General features: G+C 67.0%; 1 protein-coding gene across 2 annotated transcripts; it reads left to right on the top strand.

The window, feature by feature from the left end:
* Positions 1-1,800: 1,800 nt before the first annotated feature.
* On the top strand, positions 1,801-22,800 carry BMP1 (bone morphogenetic protein 1). 2 transcript variants are annotated; one of them, XM_076358872.1, is made up of 20 exons: positions 1,804-1,980; positions 11,104-11,217; positions 11,295-11,447; positions 11,542-11,659; positions 12,593-12,771; positions 12,895-13,000; positions 13,385-13,509; positions 15,097-15,212; positions 15,465-15,567; positions 16,092-16,208; positions 16,286-16,431; positions 16,760-16,955; positions 17,033-17,158; positions 17,259-17,419; positions 17,539-17,719; positions 21,346-21,471; positions 21,572-21,699; positions 21,806-22,019; positions 22,115-22,365; positions 22,619-22,800. In XM_076358872.1, the coding sequence occupies exons 1-20, from the start codon at positions 1,836-1,838 to the stop codon at positions 22,751-22,753; spliced, it is 2,940 nt and encodes a 979-aa protein (XP_076214987.1). In that variant the 5' UTR covers positions 1,804-1,835; the 3' UTR covers positions 22,754-22,800. The 2 variants fall into 2 exon arrangements, with proteins under 2 accessions (XP_076214988.1, XP_076214987.1); XM_076358873.1 differs by lacking the exons at positions 21,346-21,471; positions 21,572-21,699; positions 21,806-22,019; positions 22,115-22,365; positions 22,619-22,800 and adding an exon at positions 20,625-21,231 and having other exon boundaries at positions 1,801-1,980.
* The last annotated feature ends 800 nt before the right edge of the window (positions 22,801-23,600 follow it).

The raw sequence follows: 23,600 nt of genomic DNA, 5'->3' as shown, positions 1-23,600 counted from the left end.
CTGTGTTTGTCTGGGAGCAGCAAGAGCGGGCTGCGCTGCACGGGATGATGAGCCAGGAGCCGGGGGGGGGGGGGGGGGGGCCGCTCAGCTCCTCACCCCTACCGCGGCGCTTCCCAGGCTGGGGCTGGGACGTGCAGGAGCGACACTGCAAGGGGACAAGGAACATGCACGGGGACAGGCAAGGGGGCAAGGCAGAAGGGCCCCCCCCGCACGAGCAAAGCAAGGCTGAACTCGGAGCTCTATCTAGTGGCGAGCGGGCGGCTGGACCCCGCTTCCCTCCCCGGGCTGGGGGCACCCGCACCCTGGCCGGGGGGGGACACAGCCGCCCGGACCCCTGCACCAGCTTCCCGGGGTGGGCAGCTGGGAGCTGCCGGAGGGCAGCAAGCGGGGTGGTATCGCTCGGAGCACCGCGGGCACATCCCACCCTGTGCCCATCACCTCCCCGGCATGGCCCCCCCCCACCTCCGGGTGCCCGGGGTGCCCAGGCATGGCCCGCTGCGGAGCTGGGTGGCCCGTGGGGACCTCGCCGTGACAGGCTCTGCTGAAGTGGCAGAGCTTTGACGGCAGGTGTCACTCACAGACCTCGGCGCACACGTGTGCACACGTGTGCACACACGCTTGCACACACGGCCACGCGGCCCAGCCAGGGCTGCCAGCTGCCTCTTCCCTGCCTTGCTGTCTGGGCACCCTCTGGCCGCCCTGGGGTGCTCACCCTGCTCCAGGGGTGCTCGCCTGCCCTCCCTGGGGTGCTAGCCCAGCTCCTGGGGTGCTCGCCCAGCTCCTGGCAGGCCTGTGACCCGCACAGGCTGGGTGCCTCTGGGTGCAGGGCTACCTTCAGGGTCAGGGAGGGAGGGCAGACGGAGCACCGGCCCCACGCTCCCACGGCATGCCGGGGTGGGGGGCTCCTGGCTGCACCCGGCTGGGCTGAGCCCCCCTGGGAGGAGGCAGGCTCTCGTGATGCTTCACTGTTGCAGGGTGCGGGCAGCTTCCCAACACCTGCTCCAGGGCCTGGAGCTCGCCGGTTTTCGGGAAGGGTGCGTGGGCTGGGGATGCTGCCTCCTCCTCCTCTTGCTCCAGCAAGGCTTGGGAGGATGTGGGATGCGGGGTGCAGCATACGGGGTACATGACCAGGGGCGCGGGACTGAGGGTCTAGGACCAGGAGATATGGGGTGCAGGGTTGGGGAATGTGGGGAATGCAGGAGCGGGGCTGGGGGATGCGGGATGGGGATGCGGGGTGCAAGACCAGGACATGGGGGTGCAGGAGGGGGTGTAGGACTGGGCGATGTGGACTGGGGGCTGGGGATGCGGGGTGCAGGACCGGGGCCATGGGGTGCAGGAGCAGAGGTTGCGGGGTGCAGGACTGGGGGCTGGGGTGCTCAGAAAGGGGTGCAGGAACGGGGCTGGGTATACGGGATGGGGCCGGGGGCGGGGGGGGGGGCAGGATCGGTGCTGGGGGATACGGGACGAGACCGGGGGGTGCGGGACAGAACGAGGGGGGTGCAGGACCGGGTCCGGGGGCTGCGGGCCGGAGGCTGCGGGGGGCAGGAGCGGGGGCTGCGGGCCGGGTCCCCGGCAGCGGCGCGGCCCCGCCGCCCCCCCCCCCCCCCCCGGCGCTGGCCCCGCTCCCAGCCCTGCGCCCGGGGCTGCAGGGGCCGAGCTCCGCGCTTGAACCCGCCCCCGCCAGATCTCATTTCCCTAAAAAAAAAAAAAAAAAAAAAAAGAGAGAGAGAGAGGAGGGGAAAAAAAAAAAAGGGAGCGAAGAAGGGAAGGAAAGAGGGGAAGAGAGGGAAAAAAAAAAAAAAAAAAGCCGCCCGCCCTCCCCTGCCCGCGGAGCCATGGCCGGGCTGCGGACCTGCGGGCTGCTCCTCTGCCTGCTCCTGGCCCGGGCCATGCACTTCCCCGACTACTCCTACGTGCTGGAGGAGGAGGAGGAGGAGGAGGACGCGGAGCCCCTGGACTACAAGGACCCCTGCAAAGCCGGTAGGACCGGGGGGATGCGCGCCGGGGGGCGGCCGGGCCGGGCGGGCGGGCGGGCAGACAAAGGGGAGCGCGGGGGGGTTGGTGTGAGTGTGAGTGAGTGAGTGTGAGTGTGAGTCAGTGTGAGTGAGTGTGAGTCAGTGTGAGTGAGTGTGCCCCGCACGGCTCCGCACTTCGGGGCTTTGCACGGGGAAACTTGGCTCCCCCGCCCCGTGCTGGCTCCGGGGCCGGGGGCTCCCCGCTGCACCGGGTCGGGGGCGGGGGGGCAGCGGCCGGCCCCGCTCGGGGATGCATCTGGTTGTACTTAGGGTGGGGAGCGGCGGCGGGGGGGGGGGGGGGGGGCTGGCCCGGCGCCCCGCTTTCTCTCCCCGGTCTCGGCCGCACCGGCAGCTGTCAAAGGCGGCGGGCAGCCCCCACCCCATCCCACCCCCCCATCCCACCCCAAAGCCGGACCCACGCTCTGTGCCCCTTGGCTTTCTCCTTCTTTCCCAACCCGCAGCCAGAGGAAGCTCGTCCCCCCGGGGCCGGCCGGGCTTGCAGCCGTCCCGGGACACCCGGGCCAGGCTCAGCCCGGGAGGTGTTTGCTCCGTGCCGGGGTCCCCCTGTGCTTGGTCAGGGGGTTGCTGAGCTGTTCTTCACATTTTGGAAGGGCTGGGAGCAGGCTGGGCGCTGCGGGGGGGACGGGCCCCATCTCCCAGAGCGAGAGAAAGGGGACAGAAGGATGTGTTGGGGGGGGGGGAAACTGAGGCACGGGAGGGACACCCAGGTCTGAGCGTGGAGGCGAGGGCTTGGGTCTGGCGGGTCTTGGCTGGAGGATCACGTTTCTCTTTAATGGCATTGTCTGCACTGGAAGGCGTCTGTTGATATTACTCTGTCTACATGAGGGCTTTTTCTGGCCAAAAATCCTTCCCTTCCTGCCCTCCCGGGCTGAAACAGCTAGGCTTGCAAAACTGTCCGGGCAGAGCCGGCTGGAGCCTCCGCTCTGCTCCCGCTTCATCCAGCCGCACGGGAAAGACAGGGCTTCGCCTGCTGACGAGCCGAACTAATTAGGGGTGGCTTTGCCAGTGGCCCAGGGCCCCTCCTCGCCCCGTTCCCGCACACCCCGAGACACCCATCGCCTCCCGGGGCCGGCGAGGCGGCTGCTCCCCCCCCTTCCCCGCCTGCCTTTACGAGATCCTTATGTGACTAATTTAATTACAGCAGCTCTTCCCCGGGGGCCCGGGGGGGGGAGGATCAGGCCCTGCCACGCACCGCACGAGCCGGGGGATTTACCCCCGGTTGGGCTCTGCAGGACCGGGACGGCCAGGTCCAGTGGCGGGGGCTGCTCGGTGTCCGGAGCCCCCCACAGCATCCCCCTGATCCATGCGGGGGCTTGTTTTTGTTTTGGGGTGGCAAGTCCCCCACCCCGGGCTTCAGGCAGCGCCGGAAACAGCTGAGCGCCGAGGCCTTGCCGCCGCCGTGGCTCCCGACAAGGCTATGGGGAGGGGAAGCGCCGGGAGAGGACTTTGGGTTCCTCGGCACAACTCCTGCCAGAGGTATCCTGAGGCCGCCCGCCCAGGCAGGACGGCTGCCCGCGGCTTGCCGGCCGCCCCGGTGATGCCACCCGTCTGCACCGGTGCCAGCGGGCCATCCCTGCCGCGGCAGGGGAAGAGCCGCCCGTGCTGCCGCGTCTCTTCCAGGGATGCCAAAACAGGACCGCTGGGAGATCCGGCCCTTGGACCAGCCCCCGGGCAGCCAGGGAGGGAGGAATTAGCCGTGGCCCCGGTTTCCCTTCACCCGGTCAGCAGGATATCCAGGTCTCGGTGCCCAGCGGTGAGGAGAGCAGCCGCCGGGTCGGATCCTGGTCGCGTCTCCGGCCGGGAAAAGCAGCCGGCATCGCTCCCACCGCCCCCCGCCGCGCTGGGGGAGCAGCTCGGACGGGGCTCGCTGTGTTTGCAGAGCCTGCGCGAGCACTAACCAAACATGTCCGGCCCGAGGGTTTGCTCTTGCCTCGTCCCGGGGGACCCAGGGGGGTTGCTGAGCAATTCGGCCACGGGAAGCGAGAGCCCCTGGGTGCCCCCAGCGCCTGGGGAGGGATGCAGCCCGCCTTGCTCCCCGTGTGCGGCTCCATGGCCACTTTTGGGGGTGCCTGGCTAAAGTGGGGGGCTGACATGCTTCTGCCAGCCACGGTTGTGCTGTCACCCTGCTGTCCCTGCTCGTGGGGAGGGGGACATGGGGGCACGCAGCTCTGTGGGGCTCACTCAGCCCCCCAGAGTGGGTGCTGAGGGGTAACCTGTTCTCCCACTCCCTGAATGGGGGGGCTCAGCATCTCCTACCCGCGGGGTGATGGCAGAGCCGTGCGCAGGGGCGATGCAGTGCGCATCACATGCACGGTTGGGGCTGGGGGCCCAAGCCCCCCCTCCCCGGGCGTACGAGCTTCCTAGCCGTGCCTGGAGCGCTCTGGCTCCGGCCGCCTGGGTTTCACCTAGATTACACTTTCCAGGCGTAGTCAGCGGAGGCTACTGGTTGCAGTCACACTTGTCAAGTTGCCCAAAAATATTTTCCAGCCGTTATATGTCACTTATTCATGCAGGGTAAAAATCCACCCGCGGAGCCGGGGCCGGCGGGAGGCCTGCAGTTTGGGGCGCGGGATGGCACAGAGACCTTGGAAATCTCAGGCTGATCCTGGGATCTGCTTTATCTTTGTGTAATCACCCGTTTGGCGCGGTGGCGTGCTCAGGCGGGGGCCGAGTGTGCGATGGCGAGGCCGGGGGGCTCGCTCGCCTGCCCGCCGTCGCTGCCCTCCCCTCCCAGTTCCTGGGAAACCCTCTGACTGCTGATTCACGCCGGCGGGTCGTGGCGAGGGGGGAGACGGCGTTTCCTGAGGCTTTATCCGCTGCCGTGCCGGGGCTGGGAAACACATGGCCAGTGGGACGGGGCGGCCTCGGGGAGCCGCAGCCGGACCCGGGGAGAACAAAGCTGCCAGGAGGGATAGGAGGAAAGGAGGGAGGATGGCTCATGGGTGGTTTTCCCCAAGTTTTTCATCTTGGCTGTGCTGTGGGGGGTGTTTTCTGGGCAAGAACGTGCCCTCCTGGTTGCCAGTGGCTTTGCTCAGGCTTCCCAAAGGTCTCCGGCATTGCGGTGGGGAGAGAAAACAGCATCCCACTGAGCCGCAGAGTGGGCATCCCGCTTATAACCTGGCCGAGGGCTGCAGGAGAGCTGTCGGTCACCACTGTCTTGTCTACCCGGCGGGGGGCTTTGCATGCAAACCCCCCTCCATACACGTGCAAAAGGCAATGAGAAAATCCCCCCCCTCTCTCAAGCTGCAGGAGGGTTTAAGCAGCCCTGCCAGGGAGCTGCAAGCAAACTTTGGAAGGAGTTAATTGGTGCCTGGGGAGGGCTGGTGGGGAGAGGATTGAGCAATAAAAGCATGGGGGGGGGATATGTTTGCAGCCAGAGCCCTGGGGCAGATGCACAGAGGTCTGGGAGCCCTTGGGAGCCGGTGCCCCTTGGCAGAGCCGGCACTGAGCGGCAGGGACAGGCACAGTGCCGTTGCCCAGCCAGGACTAGTCCTGCCAGGGCGGCCGCCCCGTGCCACGAGAGCCCGCGTTACCCCCGACATGTGCTAAGCCGGGCATCGGGGCGCATTCCCATCCCCGATGGGCTCCGGTCCCCGACGGGCTCCAGTCCCCACACTCGCCCCGCTGCCGCTGGGCTCCCCTCCTCGCAGGGGAATGCAACAACAAACCCCCCCCCGGTCCCCTTGGCAGAGCGGTTTGCAAATATTTTCCTTTCCAGCAGCTCTCCCTTTCACAAGTGACCGATGCTGCTGGCCCGGGCTGTGTTTTCCTCGGCGACCCGGCTTTGCAGAGGGGAGGCAGGGAGAGCCCGTTCCTCGCACACAACTCCGCAGCACTCCCCCTGCTCCTTCCCGGAGGCTCTGACATGCCTTACGTTTGGCATCCTCCACCCCGAGCCCCGGAGGAGGCTTTTTCCTCCGTTTGCTGTCACGGAAGAGGAGCAGAAGGAAAATCCTCCCCTGGAGTGATCAAACCATCCCTCCTGCTCCTGACCTGCCCCCGGACGTTCATTAGCTGGAAGCTGTTTGCTGCCGCGGGCCGTGATTGTTAGAGGCCAGGCTCCACGGTGCTTATTTCACGCTATATGCTGCAGTGTAGCCTGGCACGGAGCGGGCAAAGGGCTCGGAGCCCGCACTCCGATGCCCAGGGCCGGGGAGGGGATTTGGCCGCGGATGCCAAGGGAAGCGGCGGCGGAGATGGGTGCTGCCTCCGGGATGTGCCTTGCACCACAGAGGGATGCACAGGGGAGATGGGAGGGAAACTGGGGAGAGGGATCATCCCTCCACCTTGGACAGTGTACTTTAACATCTCTGCCTTCCCCAGCTGCCTGGATGCTGCTTTCCACCTGCACCATGGGGAGAGGAGGGCAGGGCTGCCGGCAGGAGGGTCCCCAGTGCTGGTACAGCCCTGGGTCTCGCAAAGGCACCGGCTGGGACAAGGATGTGCCAGCGAGGAAGGAGCAGGCGGGGGGTCCCGGCTGCCTGCGGGGACAGTGACCGATAGCAGAGCGGCTCTGTGCCAGGACTGGCTCTTTGGGGGGTTGCCCCTTGGTGCTGACCGGCTCCGTCCCTCCGTGCCTCAGTTTCCCCACTGGTTGCAGAGGGGCCGTGATCTGGCCTGGCTCCCAGCCTAGCCGCCAAGGCTTGAATTCCTGCTTTGTGCCTGCTGCGCTCGTCGGAAGGTGCTCTGGGAAAGCAAATATTCCTCGCCCCGGCATTTACAGGCTGGCTGCTCCCTCTCTCCGGCTGCCGGCGAGGGGCACCGGGAGAGGGGCTGCGCCGCCGCCGGGGGAGAGGAGAGGGCCTGGCTCGCCTCTGCTGCGTGCCTCCATCCTGTCCCCGCTGTCCTCGGGGTCTCTGCGGGGCCACTGGCAGGCTGCGGGGAGCAGGGGGAGACCTGGCACCCGGCGGGGACCTCGGCAGGAGGCAGCAGCAGTGGGGGACTGCTCCCCCCGCCCTGACGGCACCTGGGATGCTCTGCACCCCTCCACCTTTGCACCCACGCCTCCACCCCAGGGCTCTCCAGGCAGGGCAGACCCCTGGGGCCACGGGGGGACACCCCAGCCCCGGCCAAGTGGGGTGCCTGCTCTTCTCACCGTGGCCCCGGCGTGTTTTGCCGTGAGCGGAGCTCGCAGCGGGTGCAGCTGGGCTGGCGTGCGGGGGCGAGGGGGCGGCGCGAGGAGCATTCCTCACATATTTAACGGCTCTGCCGAGCCAGTGGGATGCTGCCCCGGTGACTCCACGGCTTTACGACCCGGCAGCTCGGCCGAGGCCGGGATGCACCTATTAAACCGCTCTCCTCCATCCCGCCCCGGCGATGCCTCCGTCCCCGGCTGGGGCAGAGCAGCTCCCTCCCTGCCTCCTTGCACACTCCGAACCCTCCCCTTTGCTCCCTGCCTTGCACCGGGAGCGATGGTCATGGCTCGGCATCGCACGAGGACTCACAGTGGCTGGGCCAGAGCTGCTAAGCTGGTGAGAGAAGGCTGGGGCTGAGCCTTCGCTCCCAGGCAGGGGATGCTGCCCATCCTGCCAGAGCCACGGGAGCCCGTCCTGCCTGGTGCTGCTTCGACGGCCAGCGGGAGCCGTGCAGGGACAAGGGTCCTTCCCGTCCGGCATCGTGCATGGAGGCTTGTTTGCCCCAGACTGACCTGGAACATGATCCCATCCTGTTTATCTGCCGCCCTCCCCTGCCAAGGCTTCCCCGCCGCTCTGTTTGCTTTTGCCTGCTCACCGGAACATCGCGTTCGCGCCCCGGCCTCTTCCCGCGGGTTATTTTTTTTTTTTTTCCCTGTGACACGGTTCCCAACCTTGGTGGAGCCCGAGGTCAGGCTCATCCCGAAATCCCGGTGATGTTGGAGAGGTCAGGCCCACGGGTACCCCTCTCCACTGCTTGCCTTGCCCAGGGGTGTAAATGATGCTGAGTGGCTCCTGCATCCCTAGCGTGCCGTGGCAGGGGGGACAGAGGGACCCCGCAGGGACAAGCCACCGAGCCGTGCGTGGGCAGGAGATGCCTGTAGCATCGGGACAGGGTGCTGCAGGGGTCGGCCCGGGTCCAAATGAAAAACCTTGTTTGTCTAAAGCTTCAGCCCCAGGGGTTACGTCACCATTCCAAGAACCCGAAAGAAAACACATAGCACAAAAAGTCAAACAACAGCGGAGGGCTGAGTTATCTCCTGGCTGCGGGGTGAGGAAGAGCTTGGTGGGAGCCTTGCCGGCAGGTCCCAAACAGCTGGTTGTTTTCTGGGTAGTGGGAGGGATGTGCATGGCCTGAGCCTGGACACTCCCCCTCTCCCCTTCCCCGCTCCCGTCCCCATTCCTCTCTGGCCGATGGGGACGAGGATGGGGCCGTCATGTCCCCGTGACCAGTGCCTGCCCTTGAAGCCAGTGCCCCGCTGGCACCGTGTCTGCCCCGCTGGCGCCGCATCCTTCCCGCTGGCACCGCATCCTTCCCGCTGGCACTGCCGCGGCTCGGACCTTGCCCCCGGTGCCTCCACGGCCAGCACTGGGCTGAGCAGAGGGCAGCCCCTGCGGCACAGCCCACGGCCTCCCAGGCTGGGAACGGCTTGCGGGCACTGGGTCCCCTCCAGGGATGACGGCCGCGCCGTGCCCCATGGCCTGGGCTCTCCTGGGCACCCGAGCGGCACCGTGCCCCGGCGGGGCAAGGGTGCAGGCTGCAGGGCACGGGTGCTGAGAGGTGCGATGCCTCAGTGGGTGCTGCCTGCTCCCCGGTGAGCACGAAACCAGGCTGGCATCTCGCTGCTGCAGCCCAGCTCAGCTCCCCCGTGCGTTTCCCCCTGCTCCGATCTGTGCTCTGCCGAGCCTTGGCAGCCCCTCGCTGCTCATGGCAGTGGGCTGGCACCTCTCCTGTCCCCGGCACAGCGCCTTCGCCCCGTGAGCCCCCCGCTTGCAGGGGGTCCCCTTCACTTGCAGGGGGTCCCCTCCACCTTGGAGGGAGGATGCTTGCTTGGCGAGCTGCTGTGGCACGAACCGGGAAGGGACAAGTGGCAGCGGCGTGGCAGCGTCTCCGATGAAGCCCCTCGGGGAGGTTAACAGCGTCTTGGGGGAGTTTGGTGAGCAGAGAACCCCCCAAACCACCCCGCGTGTCACCGGGGCCAGGGTGCACGGGGAGCGAGTGGGAGGAGGACGCGAACAGAGCCCAAACCAACGTGGAAGTTTCTCAATCCAACGCTTTGGGCTTGTCCCCAACGTGTCCTTACAGGGTTCGCTGCCGGGACACCCCCTTGCCGCCGCCCCACGGCTCCGATGTCCTCTCCAGGAGCAGCAAGCTGCCTTCCCTCCCCGGGCTGGGGATTTCTGGGGGAGCCGAGCTGCCTTGCACCGCCTGGGAAACCAGCCCCACGTCCCCACGCTGGGCTGCCCGGCTGTCTCACGTATCCCAAATCCCTCACATATGGTTTCTATATCACTTGGCTCTGCCGGCGCTTGCTCGGCTGTAAGCAAGCTTACTTTCCCTTGTCTTTCCATGCAGCTCTTGGCACGGGATGCTCGTCCTTCTCCCCGGCCCTGGTCCTCCCCCACGCTGCCCGTTCGGACACGTCTCTCCCAGCCCCAGGGAGGGTGCAGGGAGGCCGGGGCTGGCTCCTGCCTCTGCTCTGCCCTCAAATTGCAGCCTGGCTGTGCCAGCGGCAGGTCGGTGCCAGGGGAGGTGCCGGCCCCAGCTTGTTTGCTCTTCCCTTGGCTTTGCCGCAGGTCTGCTCTCCACCCCGGGGCTTCCTCTGCTGGGATGTGCCCACCGGCTGGCCGGTGCCGGGGACAGCCCCGAAATGCGACTCTTTCACCCCAAAATGCCCCACGCCACCACCGGAGCGGGGTTTGGGCTCGGTGCCGTGCAAAGCCACTGGGTCTGGCCGGGCTGGGGTGCCCAGGCTGGTTCTCTCGCGCCGTGTGGGTTGTTTTGGACTTGTCAGGGCTATCCTAATTGTCCTGCTTTGCTTTTGTAATTAGTGGCTCTTTTGGGATCCACTTGCTAATTGCTTGGAGTGCGAGCTTGGCACCACTCTCCATCAGAGAGAGCCGGTCCAGCCACCCCACTCCCCATCACTGCCTTTTCCCTGCCCTTCCCCAGGGGCTGGCGAGGGCAGGGGATGCCAGGGGCCACCCGTTTGCCCCAGGTGCCCACAAACCAGGCGAGAAACCCAGCTCCACCCCACACCGGCCGTATCCAGAGCCTCTGTGCCGGCACTGGCGCGGTGGCGCGGCATGACCTCAGCCAGCCCTTGCGCTCGGGCCGCGGCGTTTCCGCAAAAGCCGGGTCCCCGGGGCTCGGTGCCGGCCAAGTGCCGAAGCCGGGAGCCGCATCCTGCAGTGTTGACTCATGGCAAGGCCGGGGTGCGCGGGAGGGCAGGGAGCAGGGCAGGAGGAAGAGGAGGAGGAAGGGCTGTGCAGGGTTATGTCCTCCGGCCCTGTAATGCTGAAGCATCTCTGCGCCCCCAGCCCCGCGGGAGCCGTGGCAGAGCGGTGCTGGAGGGGCTCATGGCCCCGGCAGACGGACGGACAGACGGACGCCCCTTGGCCGGCTCCGTTCCTGCGGGCGCTGGGCACAGCGGGATCTTCCCGGGCCATATGGCTTTTCTTCGCAGTGGCAGATGACTCGGAGGTCATTGGAGCATCCGGGGGCTGTTGGAGCCCACACCGGGCTGGGGGGCAGGAGCTGGGCGGGAAGGGGGTCCCGAGCCCAGCGCTGGGTTTTGCAAAGTGAAAAGAAAGCAGTTTTGCAACACAAATAATAACAGAAACCCTAAAAAGTGATGGACTGGGCTTTATGCAAACCAGATGTCAGCGTGGGGCTGGCTCCAGCTGCTGGGAGAGCCGACACGGCGGCGGGCTGGGGAGCGGGGGGAGCCCGGCCGGCACCACGCTCGCTTTCCCTCCTGGCCCCCAGTTGAAGGAAAGAGGGAGGAGGAGGAAGGGCTTGCCTTCCTCTTCAGGAGCTTGCCAGCTGTGGAGGGGCTGGGGAGATGCTGGGCGCGGGGAGCCCAGCCCCGATGGGGTTTGGGGTCCCCCGGCATAGGCATGGGGTGCTTACACCTCCTCCCCCCCTCCCCGAGCTGCCTTCCTGGGAGACATCGCCCTGGACGAGGAGGACCTGCAGCTCTTCCAGGTGGACCGGGTGGTGGACCTGGCACGCCACACCATCACGCGCCTGCCCACCAACTCCTCAGGTACCACCGCGGCCCCAGCCCTCCCGGCCGCCTCCGTCCCCGGGGGCTGCCCGCACTCACCCCCATGCTCCCCGCAGGCAGCAACACCACCAGCGCCAGCCCGCGGCCGGGCCACCAACCACGCAGCCGGGGCCGGCACCGGGCACGGAGCCGCCGCGCCGCCACGTCCCGGCCGGAGAGAGTGTGGCCGGACGGGGTCATCCCCTACGTGATCAGCGGCAACTTCAGCGGTGAGTGCAGGCGAGCCAGGGGGGAATGCTCCGTCCCCGGTGTGCCTCAGTTTCCCCATGCCGGGCTGACGGCCCCCGCCGCCCCCTCCCGCAGGCAGCCAGCGAGCCATCTTCCGGCAGGCGATGCGGCACTGGGAGAAGCACACCTGCGTCACATTCCTGGAGCGCAACGATGAGGACAGCTACATCGTCTTCACCTACCGTCCCTGCGGGTACATGGGGGGGGGGGGGGGTCCGGGCACGCACCGGGACCACCCTGCCCCTTGGCTCTTGCACTGCAAAGAGGGAGCGTGGCAGCTCGTGGGAGTGCTAATTAGGATGCTCGGCTGACATGCCTTGGCACCGAAACGCCCACGTCGGCGTGCGTGTGGTGCTAACCGGCTGGCCCAGACCCGCTCGGTCTTGCGGAGGGCTGGGGAGTGAAGGGGACCCGTCCCTGGGGTCTGGTCCCTGGGGGTGGTTGGGGCACAGGAGGTCTCGGAGCCCGCCGACCCATGGCACTCGCCGCCACGGGCTGGGGGCTGAGGTTGGTGGTGCGGCACCAGCCTGGGCTTGCAGCAGGGTTGACGCCAAAGGAAACAGGGGTTTGGAAGAGCTCAGTGTCTTCACGCGTCAGGGCACAGCCCCAGCCAAGCAGATGGTGGTTAGGAGGAGGCTTTCCCCTGGAACGGGCTGTGCACGATGGTGGGGGGTGCCGGTCCTCGCCCCTGCGCCGGTGCAAGCCCCGAGCCTGGGTCTGGCATGCAGGGTTGGACCAGCCGAGCTGCCGGGCGCGGGCAAGGGTTCATCCATGGTGCAGGACTGGGAGACGGGCACTCGTGGGTGCCGGGGCTGCCTGCAGCTGTGCCGTGCCATGCCGTGCCATGCCGTGCCATGCCGTGCCATGCCGTGCCAGGCAGCCCAGGGGCAGGAGCTGAGGTGGGAGGCATGGCTCGAGCTCCCCGCACGGGCAGGACGGCTGAAGCTTCCAGCCAGCCGAGGCAGCAGGGATGCTTCCCAGATGCTCCACACTGAGCAGGACCTGGGGGGCTGATGCTCCTGGCCTGACTCATGTCTTTATCCGGGGAAGCACCGGGATGCCCACACCGCAGGGGCCTACCCCCGGAGAGTCGGGGCTCAGCCGGTGCCACCCACCTCCCCCCCAGGTGCTGTTCCTACGTGGGCCGCCGAGGAGGGGGACCCCAGGCCATCTCCATCGGCAAAAACTGTGACAAATTTGGCATCGTGGTGCACGAGCTGGGCCACGTCATCGGGTTTTGGCACGAGCACACGCGCCCTGACCGGGATGACCACGTCTCCATCATCCGGGAGAACATCCAGCCAGGTAGGGACCAGCCTTCCTCCTCCTCCTCCTCCTCCTCCTCCTCCTCCTCTTCCTCCCTGCCACAGGGTGCTGCCAAAGCTGGGGTCCCCCCTGACGACGTCCCCATCCCGCCTGCCTCCGCAGGGCAGGAGTACAACTTCTTGAAGATGGAGCCGGAGGAGGTGGAGTCGCTGGGCGAGACGTACGATTTCGACAGCATCATGCACTACGCCAGGAACACCTTCTCCAGGTACGCGGCCGGGGTGGCTCGCCCGCACGTCCCCATCCTCCCCGCAGCACCGGGGATGGTGGTGTGGGGTTCCCCAGCCCCGGGGGACAGTGGCACGTTAGCAGCTCTGCACGGGGTTAATGCACTTGGTGCAAGGCTCCCAGCTCCAGCGGAGCCGTGCCGCAGCATGCCGGGGCAGGATGAAGCCCCACGGCATCCCTTTCTAGGGCAGGGACGGTGCTGTCCCCGCGGTCACCTCCGTCGGGGACACGTCCCCGCTGACTCACCGGCCTGCAGGCTTTAATTAGCCAGGCTGTTTTTAGCATCCTTCCCCCGGCAGCGGGGAGCAGCTGCAGACCTGGTGCTTTCCAGCTGCTGCTCAGCCTCTCCCTGCTCTCGCCCCAGGGGCATCTTCCTCGACACCATCCTGCCCAAGTACGACGTGAACGGGGTCCGGCCTGCCATCGGCCAGCGGACGCGTCTGAGCAAAGGGGACATCGCCCAGGCCCGCAAGCTCTACCGCTGCCCGGGTGAGTGCCGCCAGGACGGCTCTGCCGGGCCCTGGGCCGGGGCGGTGTGTCGCTGCCAGGGGGCTGGAGCAGCCGCCGGGCTGATCAGCCTGGGGTGAGCATGCACGGGGCCATATCTCCCGGGAAATGGCTCTGCTTTCACCCCAAGACTTGACAAAGGAAGCATCACGCTGGCTGGATCCCCCGTTTCCAGTGGAAAAACGCTCTTTGGGGTACTCCTTGCCATCAGACCCCCTGCAAGGAGCACACAAGTTGCCTTTCTGCATCCATGGCACTTTTCTGGGGTGTCTGTGAGCAGAAGCTAAATGCAAGACCTCGGTGAGCCACGGGGCTCTGCCCGTGTGAGCAAGGGCATCCTCAGCCGCCCTCTCCTCCCACTCCTCCGAGAAAAGAGCATCCCCCCCAGAGCATCCTCTAAGAGCATCCTCCAAGAGCAGAGCATCCTCTGGCAGCAGAGCATCCTCTGAGAGCAAAGCATCCTCGGAGACCATCCTCCAAGAGCATCCTCCGAGCCACCCCGACAGCAAGAGGGTTTTGGATGAGGCACAGCCGGGCATTACGCAGGGCTGTTACTGGTGGGATGGGAGAGCACGGTCCCACCGCAGACCACGGTCCTCCCCGGGACCGGCGCAGAGCCAGCGATGATCAACACAACCGGCGGGCACGTTGGCACCTCGAATGGCGCTGAGGACCGTGGCCCACGAGCAGTGGCATTGCTCCGGGTGCTGGGGAGGCTGGCACGAGTCCCCCGGCTGCAGGCACGTGCTCCGGGACTGTACCAGCAACATCTGCAAGGAGTTTGGCTCCTGCGCGCTCCCGCTTAATTCCAGCAACTAATTAGCAGCCTGGAAGAGGGACGCCTTTGCGAGGGGCCCCAGCAGCCAGCCATGCCGCGTTCGGGGGCTGCAGGGGAGCGGGGCTGCGAGCGCGAGCAGGAAAAGTGATTAGTCTGGAGGGTGGAAAAAAAAAAAAAAAGCCCCTCTGCAGCCCGGCTTTCCCTTCCCTTTGTTTCCACTGTAAAGCAAGGAGGGAAAAAAGGCAGCGAGCCCAGGTTTCAAGCTGCCTTTTTTTAACGTTTCACCTTTCATCTCGCAGCCGCCCCCCGAGCGGGAGGTGGGGGGCTGCCGCCTTGGCCCCGCAACAGCCGGAGCGAAGCGCCGTGTGCCGTGGCCGCGGCATCATGTGGCTTCCAGATGGCAGCGCTGGGCCAGATCCAGCCACGGCCGCGTAAACCTGCCCGGAGCCCGGGCGGCGAGCCGGGCCCCCGCGGCGTGGCAGGGCACGGAGGGGCCGTGGGACGGCTCCTGCCCCGGGGGCTCGGCAGCTGGGTGGGGGGCACGATGCTTGCGAAGGGGTGCCGGGGAGCCGGGAGCATCGCCAGCCGCTCCGGTGCGGTTTGGGGCTTTTTGGGGTTGCTGCAGCAAGGCGGTGATGGTGGTTTTTTGCAGAGCTGTCCTCGGGGCCGGGCATTTGGGTGGTAAAAGGGTGCAGGGGGCTGGGGGCAGCGGCTGGTCCGAACCCAATGCCGCCCGTCGCGATGCCGGGGGGCTTCCCGGGGGTCTGACCCCCACTTTTCCCCCTTCGCAGCCTGTGGGGAGACGCTTCAGGACAGCCAGGGCAACTTCTCCTCCCCTGAGTTCCCCAATGGATACTCTGCCCACATGCACTGCGTCTGGAGGATCTCCGTCACCCCCGGAGAGAAGGTACCGGCTGCCGGCGCAGCACCGAAGGCACCCCATCTTCTCCCAGCCCTCCTCTCCCTCCTTGCCCCATCTTCTCCCCCTTATTCGGGGTGCCCCTAACCCCAGCATCCCCCCGCCCAGTGCCTCGCTGCGGTTCGGGATGCATCACCACGGTGCGGGTCCGGGTGCCATCTGGACACCGCACTCCGGCAGACGGAGACCCCGCGGGGCATGGGGGGGGCTCACCCCACGCACTTCCCCCCCTAACCTTAGATCATCCTGAACTTCACCACCCTGGACCTCTACCGAAGCCGGCTGTGCTGGTACGACTACGTGGAGGTGAGAGACGGGTTCTGGAGAAAGGCCACGCTGCGAGGTAACCAACCGGGAGCTCTTAGCCTGGCCAGCCGGCGCTGCCTGCCCCGCTGCCTGCCCGCTGCCCTCACCTCCTGCCCCGCCGTGTGGGGATGCTCCGGGTGCAGGCAGCGGGGCGAGGGGCTCCACTCTGCCTGTATCCCTGCCTGACCGCCATGCGCCAAAGCCCTTGGGAGGGGGGTTGGCCCCGGAGGGATTATTGGGGTGAACGGGGCTCCCAGTTCGCTGGCCCACACTGGTGAAACCAGTCCAGCTGACCCGGCTGGCCAGCACATCTCTCCCCAGGGAGATGCCGATATCTCAGTCCCCATCCCCATGAACTGGACGTTCCCCAAGTCCGAGTTGACCCCGCACTCTGAAATAACCAGTTTCTGTGAAACAGCCAGAAAAGCCGGCAGGGAGCAGGGGGAGAAGCAGCACTTCCCCTTTAGGATGCTGGCGGGGGGCGTGGGGGGGACCGGGATGTGGTGGCGAGGGAGAGGAGGGTGCCCGGCCGGCGGCAGCCCAGCACGCCTTCGTCCCCAGGCAGGTTCTGCGGGAACAAGCTGCCCGAGCCCATCATCTCAACCGACAGCCGCCTCTGGGTCGAGTTTCGGAGCAGCAGCAACTGGGTGGGCAAAGGCTTCTTCGCCGTCTACGAAGGTAGGGGCGGGCAGGGAGGGGGTGCGGGGCCAGCAGCGGGGCAAGGGGGGGCTCAGGCAGCTTCTCCTCCCTTCCAGCCATCTGCGGGGGGGACGTGAAGAAGGACAATGGGCACATCCAGTCCCCCAACTACCCCGATGACTACCGGCCCAGCAAGGTGTGTGTCTGGAAGATCACCGTCTCCGAGGGCTTCCACGTGGGCTTGACCTTCCAATCTTTCGAGGTGGGCGAGCATCCCCCCCCCGCTGTGCCGGTCCCCCCTTTCCCTGGGGCAGGAAGGGGAAATCTCCCCAGCAGCATCTCCCCGACCCAATGCACCCCACGGGACAGGCTTGGGGCTGCAGCGGGGCTGTTGCTGCCCTGCCTGGCTACCCACATCCCTCTGCCCTGCCTCCGTGCCTCAGTTTCCCCATGCAGCAGACCGGCTCCCTTGGCTGGTGGGTGCGTGGGTCTGGGAGCGTGTGCGTGAGGAAAGGGGCAGGCAGGGTTTGGGGATGCTGGGGCCAAGACGGCGTGCCCCCCTGCTAACACACACACACCCCCCCCCCAAGATTGAGCGCCACGATAGCTGCGCCTACGACTACCTGGAGATCCGGGACGGCAGCAGCGAGTCGAGCAGCCTCATCGGGCGCTACTGCGGCTACGACAAGCCGGACGACATCAAGAGCACCTCCAACAAGCTCTGGATGAAATTCGTCTCCGACGGCTCCATTAACAAGGCAGGCTTCGCCGTCAACTTCTTCAAAGGTAGGAGACGCGCTGGGGGGGACACCGGGGGGGCCGGCAGCCCTGCCTGCCCGCTCAGCCCCGCTGCCCCTGCCCAGAGGTGGACGAGTGCTCGCGTCCCAATAACGGCGGCTGCGAGCAGCGCTGCGTCAACACCCTGGGCAGCTACAAGTGCGCCTGCGACCCCGGCTACGAGCTGGCCTCCGACAAGCGCCGCTGCGAGGGTGAGTGACCCCCGCCGCCCCCCCCACCCGCCCCGTGCAGCGTCCTTAATCCCAGGGAGCCCGGGGACGTGACGGGCACTGGGTGCCTCCCGCCCTGCAGCCGCCTGCGGAGGTTTCCTCACCAAGCTCAACGGCTCCATCACCAGCCCGGGGTGGCCCAAGGAGTACCCCCCCAACAAGAACTGCATCTGGCAGCTGGTGGCCCCCACCCAGTACCGCATCTCCCTGCAGTTCGACTTCTTCGAGACTGAGGGCAATGACGTGAGTCAGCCGGGGAGCAGCCCCTCTCCATCTTGTGTGTCCCCCAGTGCTGCTGGTGGCTTGCGGGGTGGCACAGCCGTGCCACCAGCCCCGTGTCCCCCCTGCCTTGCACCCCGCAGGTCTGCAAATACGACTTCGTGGAGGTGCGCAGCGGGCTGACTGCCGACTCCAAGCTGCATGGCAAGTTCTGCGGCGCCGAGAAGCCGGACGTCATCACCTCCCAGTACAACAACATGAGGATCGAGTTCAAGTCCGACAACACCGTCTCCAAAAAAGGCTTCAAAGCCCATTTCTTCTCAGGTAGAGCTGCCCGGCCCCGGCACGGGCATCCCCTGCCCTCCCTCACCGGGCTGACCCTCCCCGCACCCCCCAAACCGCTGCTAACGCCTGCTCTTGCCCGCGCCAGGGGTGCAGCCCCCGGTCCCAGCCCGGCAGCAGGGTGATCCTTGGGTCTCTGCCCCACAGGGTCTGAACCCCCCCCCAGTCGCCAGCAGCACGGCTGGCAGCACATTTTGCTGCCTCTCAAGGCTTTTCCCCTCTTTTGGGGGGCAATTGGGTCCTACTTCAGATGCTGAGGTGCTCCCAGAGGTCCCCAAATGGCCAGTGGGTGCTGGGCTCCAGCTGCATCCGCAGGGGCAGAGGGAAACGCTCTGGGGACAGGGATGTGCTCAGGCCTGGAGGGGCCAGCACTGGCTGGGGGGAGCATCTCCCGTCCCCCCCCCCCCTCCAAAGCCCTGCCATGGGCCGGGCACTGCACCCCTCGGGCAGCGCTACCGCGGGGAGGGCGGCGATGCCCCGCTCTGCTGCCTGCTGCGCTGCACCACCCCGCTACGCTGCACGGCCACGGGCTTCCTCCGCTTCCCGGGCAGGGTGCTCCGCATCCCGGCCAGCGCCGGGGCGGGGGGATATTGGCATCCAGCCGCCGCCATGTCTCAGGTCTCCGGAGTGGTCCCTCCTTCCCAAAAACCATTACCTGCTTATCCCTCTCTGTCCTCTCTCCTCTCCCGGGCCACCCCGCCAGGAGATGGTGTCACCTTCGGCTGGGTCTTGGGGGGCGCAGGGATGGGGACATGGAGCACAATGCACCGCCGGCCGTGGCCAAGCATCACCCGGGGCCGGTCCCCGGGCTGGGGGCTGCCGCGGGACCCTCATGCAAGAGAGGGTCCCCCTTGGCGCGGTGCCCTGGACATCAGCCCGGCCGCAAGCGACCGCCGGCACCTCCTGGACAGGCTGGGCTGGGCCGGACCACCGATGCCTTGCACCTCCCGCTGCTTTTTGGCCCCGTCGAGGCTGTTTTTGAGGGGCAGCGTGGCCGCTCAGCTGCGGAGAGCCGCGGGAGCCGGCGTCCCCAGGAGCCCTCGGGGTTCCCCGAGGCAGCCCGGCAGCTGGCCGGAGCGGCAGAGACCCGTGGGCTGGGGGTAGAGTATATTTGCTTTATTTTTTTAATTAAAACCAAGGCAAGTAAGGTGGCCCAGCGGGGCCCAGCCGTCGGGAGCCGGCGCCCTCCAGCAAAGCGAGACCTCGGGAAAGCCCAGCGGCCGAGCAGCAGCGGGACCGCGGGGCAGCCGGGTGAGTCTCCCCTCGCCGCACTTTGGGCTCCTTCCCTCTCCCCTTTGCCCTCCTCCTCGCACCGGGACGTGCAGTGGTCCCATGGGGGCTGCTCCTATCCCGGACCACCAAACCCTCTCCTCCACCTCTCCCCGCTCAGGTCTCGGGCTTTCCCGGCAGCAGGACCACGCTGGAGGACTCGGCCACACCAGGGTCCCTCCTCCGGTCCCCCCCCCGGGGTCGCTCCCGGCCAGCCCTGGGCCAAGCATCTCCCAAGCGGCTCCTTTTTAGCCGCGGAGGGTCTCTGCGCTCCTTCCCCGCCGCTCTGGACGCAGCCAGCCGCCGAGCCCTGCCCCTCGGTGCCGCGGGCAGCCTGGCCGCCCGGGCACCCGTTTTCCCCCGGCGAAGACGTGGCCCCTTCCTCTTCCTCCTTCTCCTCCTCCTCCTCCTCGCGGGCCGGGGCGACGGGAGGCAGCAGCCGGCTCCGTCGGCTCGCGCGTAAGGATGCGTTCGCCCGGGAATTCACCACGGTGTCGGCACTCAGGTACGTCCCCCCGGCTCTCCACCGAACCCCGGTGCACAGGGGGTCTGTAGCAGGGTGATAGGTGCAGGCGGGGGCTGCGGGGCGGTGAGCAGCCCGGAGCCGTCAGATGCACGCCGGGATAACGGTGAGCGCACTGCAATGCTGGCTCACGGCGAGCAAGCTGGTTAGAATAAAGGATTGCTAAAGACACCGACCCGGTGGGCTTCTTTCCTCTGCCAACTCTCTCCGCTCTTGTCTCGCCCGCCCAGGCTCCCTCCGTCCTGCCGGCGGGGCGATGCCGCGCACGCTCCCCCGGTGCTGGAGCTGCTCTGAGCCCGCCCGGCCCATCCGAAGCCCCTTCCCATCCCCAAACAAGCCTTTCCGCCTCGCTTCCTCTCTCAGACCTAGGAGACGCCAGGTTATAGCCTCCGGTTGAGAGGCAGCCGTGGGGCTTGGAGCTGCCCCGAGGGGCTGGGGGGGTCTGGGGCAGGACCCCCCCGGCTGCTGCCGATGGCTCCAGGGGGGATGCTCTACTCCGGCATCGCCCCTTCCCGGCGCCCACCGGGGCACGGGGCAAGCTTGGCACAGAGAGGGATGCTCGGGTGGCTGGTGCCCGCTTGCTGCTGGCTTCCCCTGCCGCTGCCCGCTCCCCAAACCATCGCCCCCTGGGGAGGGGGAGCGAGGAGGGGCGATGGGCCATGGAGCATCCCACCCCGGCCCCAAAGCGGGGGCTCTGGGGGGGGGTGTTGGCGAGCCATGGGACGCCGGCGATAGGGACCTCGGGCAGGTGGTGGGTGCTGGGAGGTAAGTACGGCCAGCCCGGGGGGATGCCTTGCTCCGGGCGAGCCCAAACCCCTCCGCCACCATTCCCACACCTCCCCAACCCGGACACCCCCAGGAACCCACCCGAAGCCCACCCTCATCCTCCCGGAGCCAGCCACGCCGCCTCCTCCTCCTCCTCTTCCTCCCCGCAGAGCCGCTCGCCGCCGAGCCCCGGCTGCACGAGGGGCTCGCGGGGGTCCCCTCCACTGCCTGCTTCCCCGGCTGCCGCTCTGCATGCCCCACCGCCCCCGCTGCCCCCCGCCGCCCCCCGCTCCCCCATCGCTCCCCCCCTTTCTCCCTCTCTCTTTGCAGAGAAGAAGCAGCAGCTGCAGCCCCCGAAATCTCGCCCGCCCGGCCTGAAGTTTCGCCTGCAGAAGCGGCCACGGGGCCCCTCCTGAGCCACGCCGTCCTCTCCATCTTTCTCAGGAATGCTGCGGCCCCGGGCGCCGCGCGGGAGCACGCTGGGGTCGAGCCGAGCTGAGCCGCCGGCCCCGGCAGCCCCTTGCTTGACAGAACTGGTTTTTGGCCTTATTTTTAATTTTTTTTAATTTTTTTTTTTTTTTTTTTTTGGTTTTAAGCAACCCCTCGCCCCATCCCCGTTGTTTTTGTCATTGACCAGCTGACCTTGGTTTTTTTTTTTCCCCCCCGATTTTTACCGTGTCTGTGACATTTCCCTATCGATGAGTAAAGAGGGACTCCCGCGTCCTGGTCTTTCTTGTGCATCTTTGGTTGTCGCTGTGTGTTTTTCTGCCTTCCCCGTCCGTACCGTAAGCAGGTAATGGTTGTGCCCACGGGTGAGCCCAGGGAGAGGAGGACCCATCCCGTCTACCCGCGGGGGCTGCCCTGGCTTGGGCAAGGGACGGCGGATCTGCTTGCTGCTGGCCGTAGGCGCTTGCTTGGCTGGTCGCTCCTCGGAGGGCAGCGGCGTGGGGCTGGGGACCGGCAGTCACCAGGCAGGGCTGTGCCGTGCCGGGATGCCGGCCGCCAGGCTTTCCCCCCCTGCTCAGCCGTGGTCCCTCTGCTCTCTCGGCAGACAAGGACGAGTGCTCCAAGAACAACGGGGGCTGCCAGCACGAGTGCCTCAACTCCTTCGGCAGCTACGAGTGCCAGTGCCGCAGCGGCTTCGTGCTGCACGACAACAAGCACGACTGCAAGGAAGGTGGGTCCGCGCCCCAGACACCCCCCCACCCGCCGCGTCCCCCGCAGGACACCCCCCCCACCACCACCCTTGCACCCGTGACCCCCCGCTGTCCCCGCAGCCGGCTGCGACCATAAGGTGACATCCATCTCGGGGACCATCACCAGCCCCAACTGGCCCGATAAATACCCCAGCAAGAAGGAGTGCACCTGGGCCATCACCACCACGCCGGGGCACCGCGTCAAGCTGGTAGGGATGGGAGGGGGGGGGGACGGGACCGGGGGGGTGGGTAGCAGCGTTTGTCCCCTCCGCCGAGCCCCGCTGAGCATCGGCGGCTCGGCCGTCGCCTCCGCAGACCTTCTCAGAGCTGGACGTGGAGGCGCAGCAGGAATGTGCCTACGACCACCTGGAGATCTACGACGGCAAGGATGCCAAAGCCCCGGTGCTCGGCCGCTTCTGCGGAGCCAAAGAGCCCGAGCCCCTCGTCTCCTCCGGCAACAAGATGTTCCTCAAGTTCGTCTCCGATAACTCCGTCCAGAAGAAGGGCTTCGAGGCCACCCACGCCACAGGTACCACCGTGGGGCTGGGGAAACCTCCTGGTTATGGGGTGGGGGGAGACTGTGGACCTTCCTAACCCCCCCCGCCCCGCTGTCGGCTTCACCAGTGTGCGGGGGCCAGGTACGTGCCGAGGTGAAGACCAAGGACTTGTATTCACATGCGCAATTTGGGGATAACAACTACCCGGGGGGCTCGGACTGCGAGTGGGTGATCATGGCCGAGGAGGGCTACGGCGTGGAGCTCATCTTCCAGACCTTTGAGATCGAGGAGGAAGCCGACTGCGGCTACGACTACATGGAGCTCTTCGACGGCTACGACGGGACGGCCCCGCGCCTCGGCCGCTTCTGCGGGTCCGGGGTGAGCTGAGGATGGGGAGAGCGATGGGGGGGGGGGGGGCGGGGGGGGGAGAGGTGTGAGGCTGCAGGGGCAATGGGTGAAGCTCAGCCAAGCCGGTGCAGAGAAATCCCTGGGGGTATTTGGGGGTGTACATGGGGGTGCAACGATTTGCACCCTCCCCATCGCAAATCCTGCCCCCCCCCCCCCCCCCGCCATTCTCGTGCATCCTGGGGATGCCTGTGGTCCTGAGCACCCCTCTCCCTCGCCCCGGCAGCCCCCAGAGGAGGTCTACTCGGCCGGAGATTCGGTGATGATCCGCTTCCACTCGGACGACACCATCAACAAGAAGGGTTTCCACCTTCGCTACACCAGCACCAAGTTCCAGGACACGCTGCACACGAGGAAATGAGGGCCGGGGGTCCCGGCCCCCCCGCGGGCAGGGGAGGAGGAGGAAGAGGAGGAGGAGGAGGAGGAGGAGGGCAGGGAGGAAGGAAGGGGGGAGCGCCGCCCCGCACAGACTGCACGGAGGAGCACACAGCCAACCTCAGCACTCAGACACGCTCGCACGGGGCCCCAGGGCTCGGGCGCCCGCGGGCACAAGGGCAGAGGGGGGGGTCCCTCCACCAGCAGCTGCCCCCCTGGCACTGGGGGGGCCAAGAGGGACCCGCTCCCCTTCCTCGCCCCGGCCGAGCTGGCCGCAGCTATCTGAATGTACAAACCAGTAACCGGGAAGAGCCCAACACACAGAAGGTGCTGTCTTTCTCTTGTACCGATGAAATAAATACCCTTGTACTTGGAGGGGGGCAGCCCCAGTCTCTTTGCTTCCACTCCAGCCTCCCCCGAGGAAAACGGCATCCGAAACCAGGGCTGGACCGGGGGGAGAGCACCCCAGCACCCTGCGGCAGACCCCCCCCCATCCTCGGGGCTCCCTGAGTTGCAGCTGAAGGAGCAGAGCAATCAGCTAATTGCAATCTGCTTCTGCCCTGATGAGGGAGCGGACGGACCCTCTCCCAGAGGCGGGCAGCATGGCTCAGCGCGGGTCGCTCGCTGGGTGCTGGGCTCTGTCGCTGCAGGGAGCCGCCTGCTCCCCCGGGACCCTGTTTTGGGCAGCTCTGCAGGTAGGTGCTCACCCCACACCTTTTCTTTGCACCGTATCTCAGCCAGGAGAGCATCCCAGCCGAGCCGGTGAATCGCCCCATAGCAAGTCACCTCCCCTGGTGCGGGGCAGATGTGCGCCACGTGCCGCAGCCACCGTG

Source organism: Aptenodytes patagonicus, chromosome 24, assembly GCF_965638725.1.
Source record: "Aptenodytes patagonicus chromosome 24, bAptPat1.pri.cur, whole genome shotgun sequence".
Lineage (NCBI taxonomy): Eukaryota > Metazoa > Chordata > Aves > Sphenisciformes > Spheniscidae > Aptenodytes > Aptenodytes patagonicus.
This window is presented reverse-complemented; position numbering and strand designations above follow the sequence as displayed.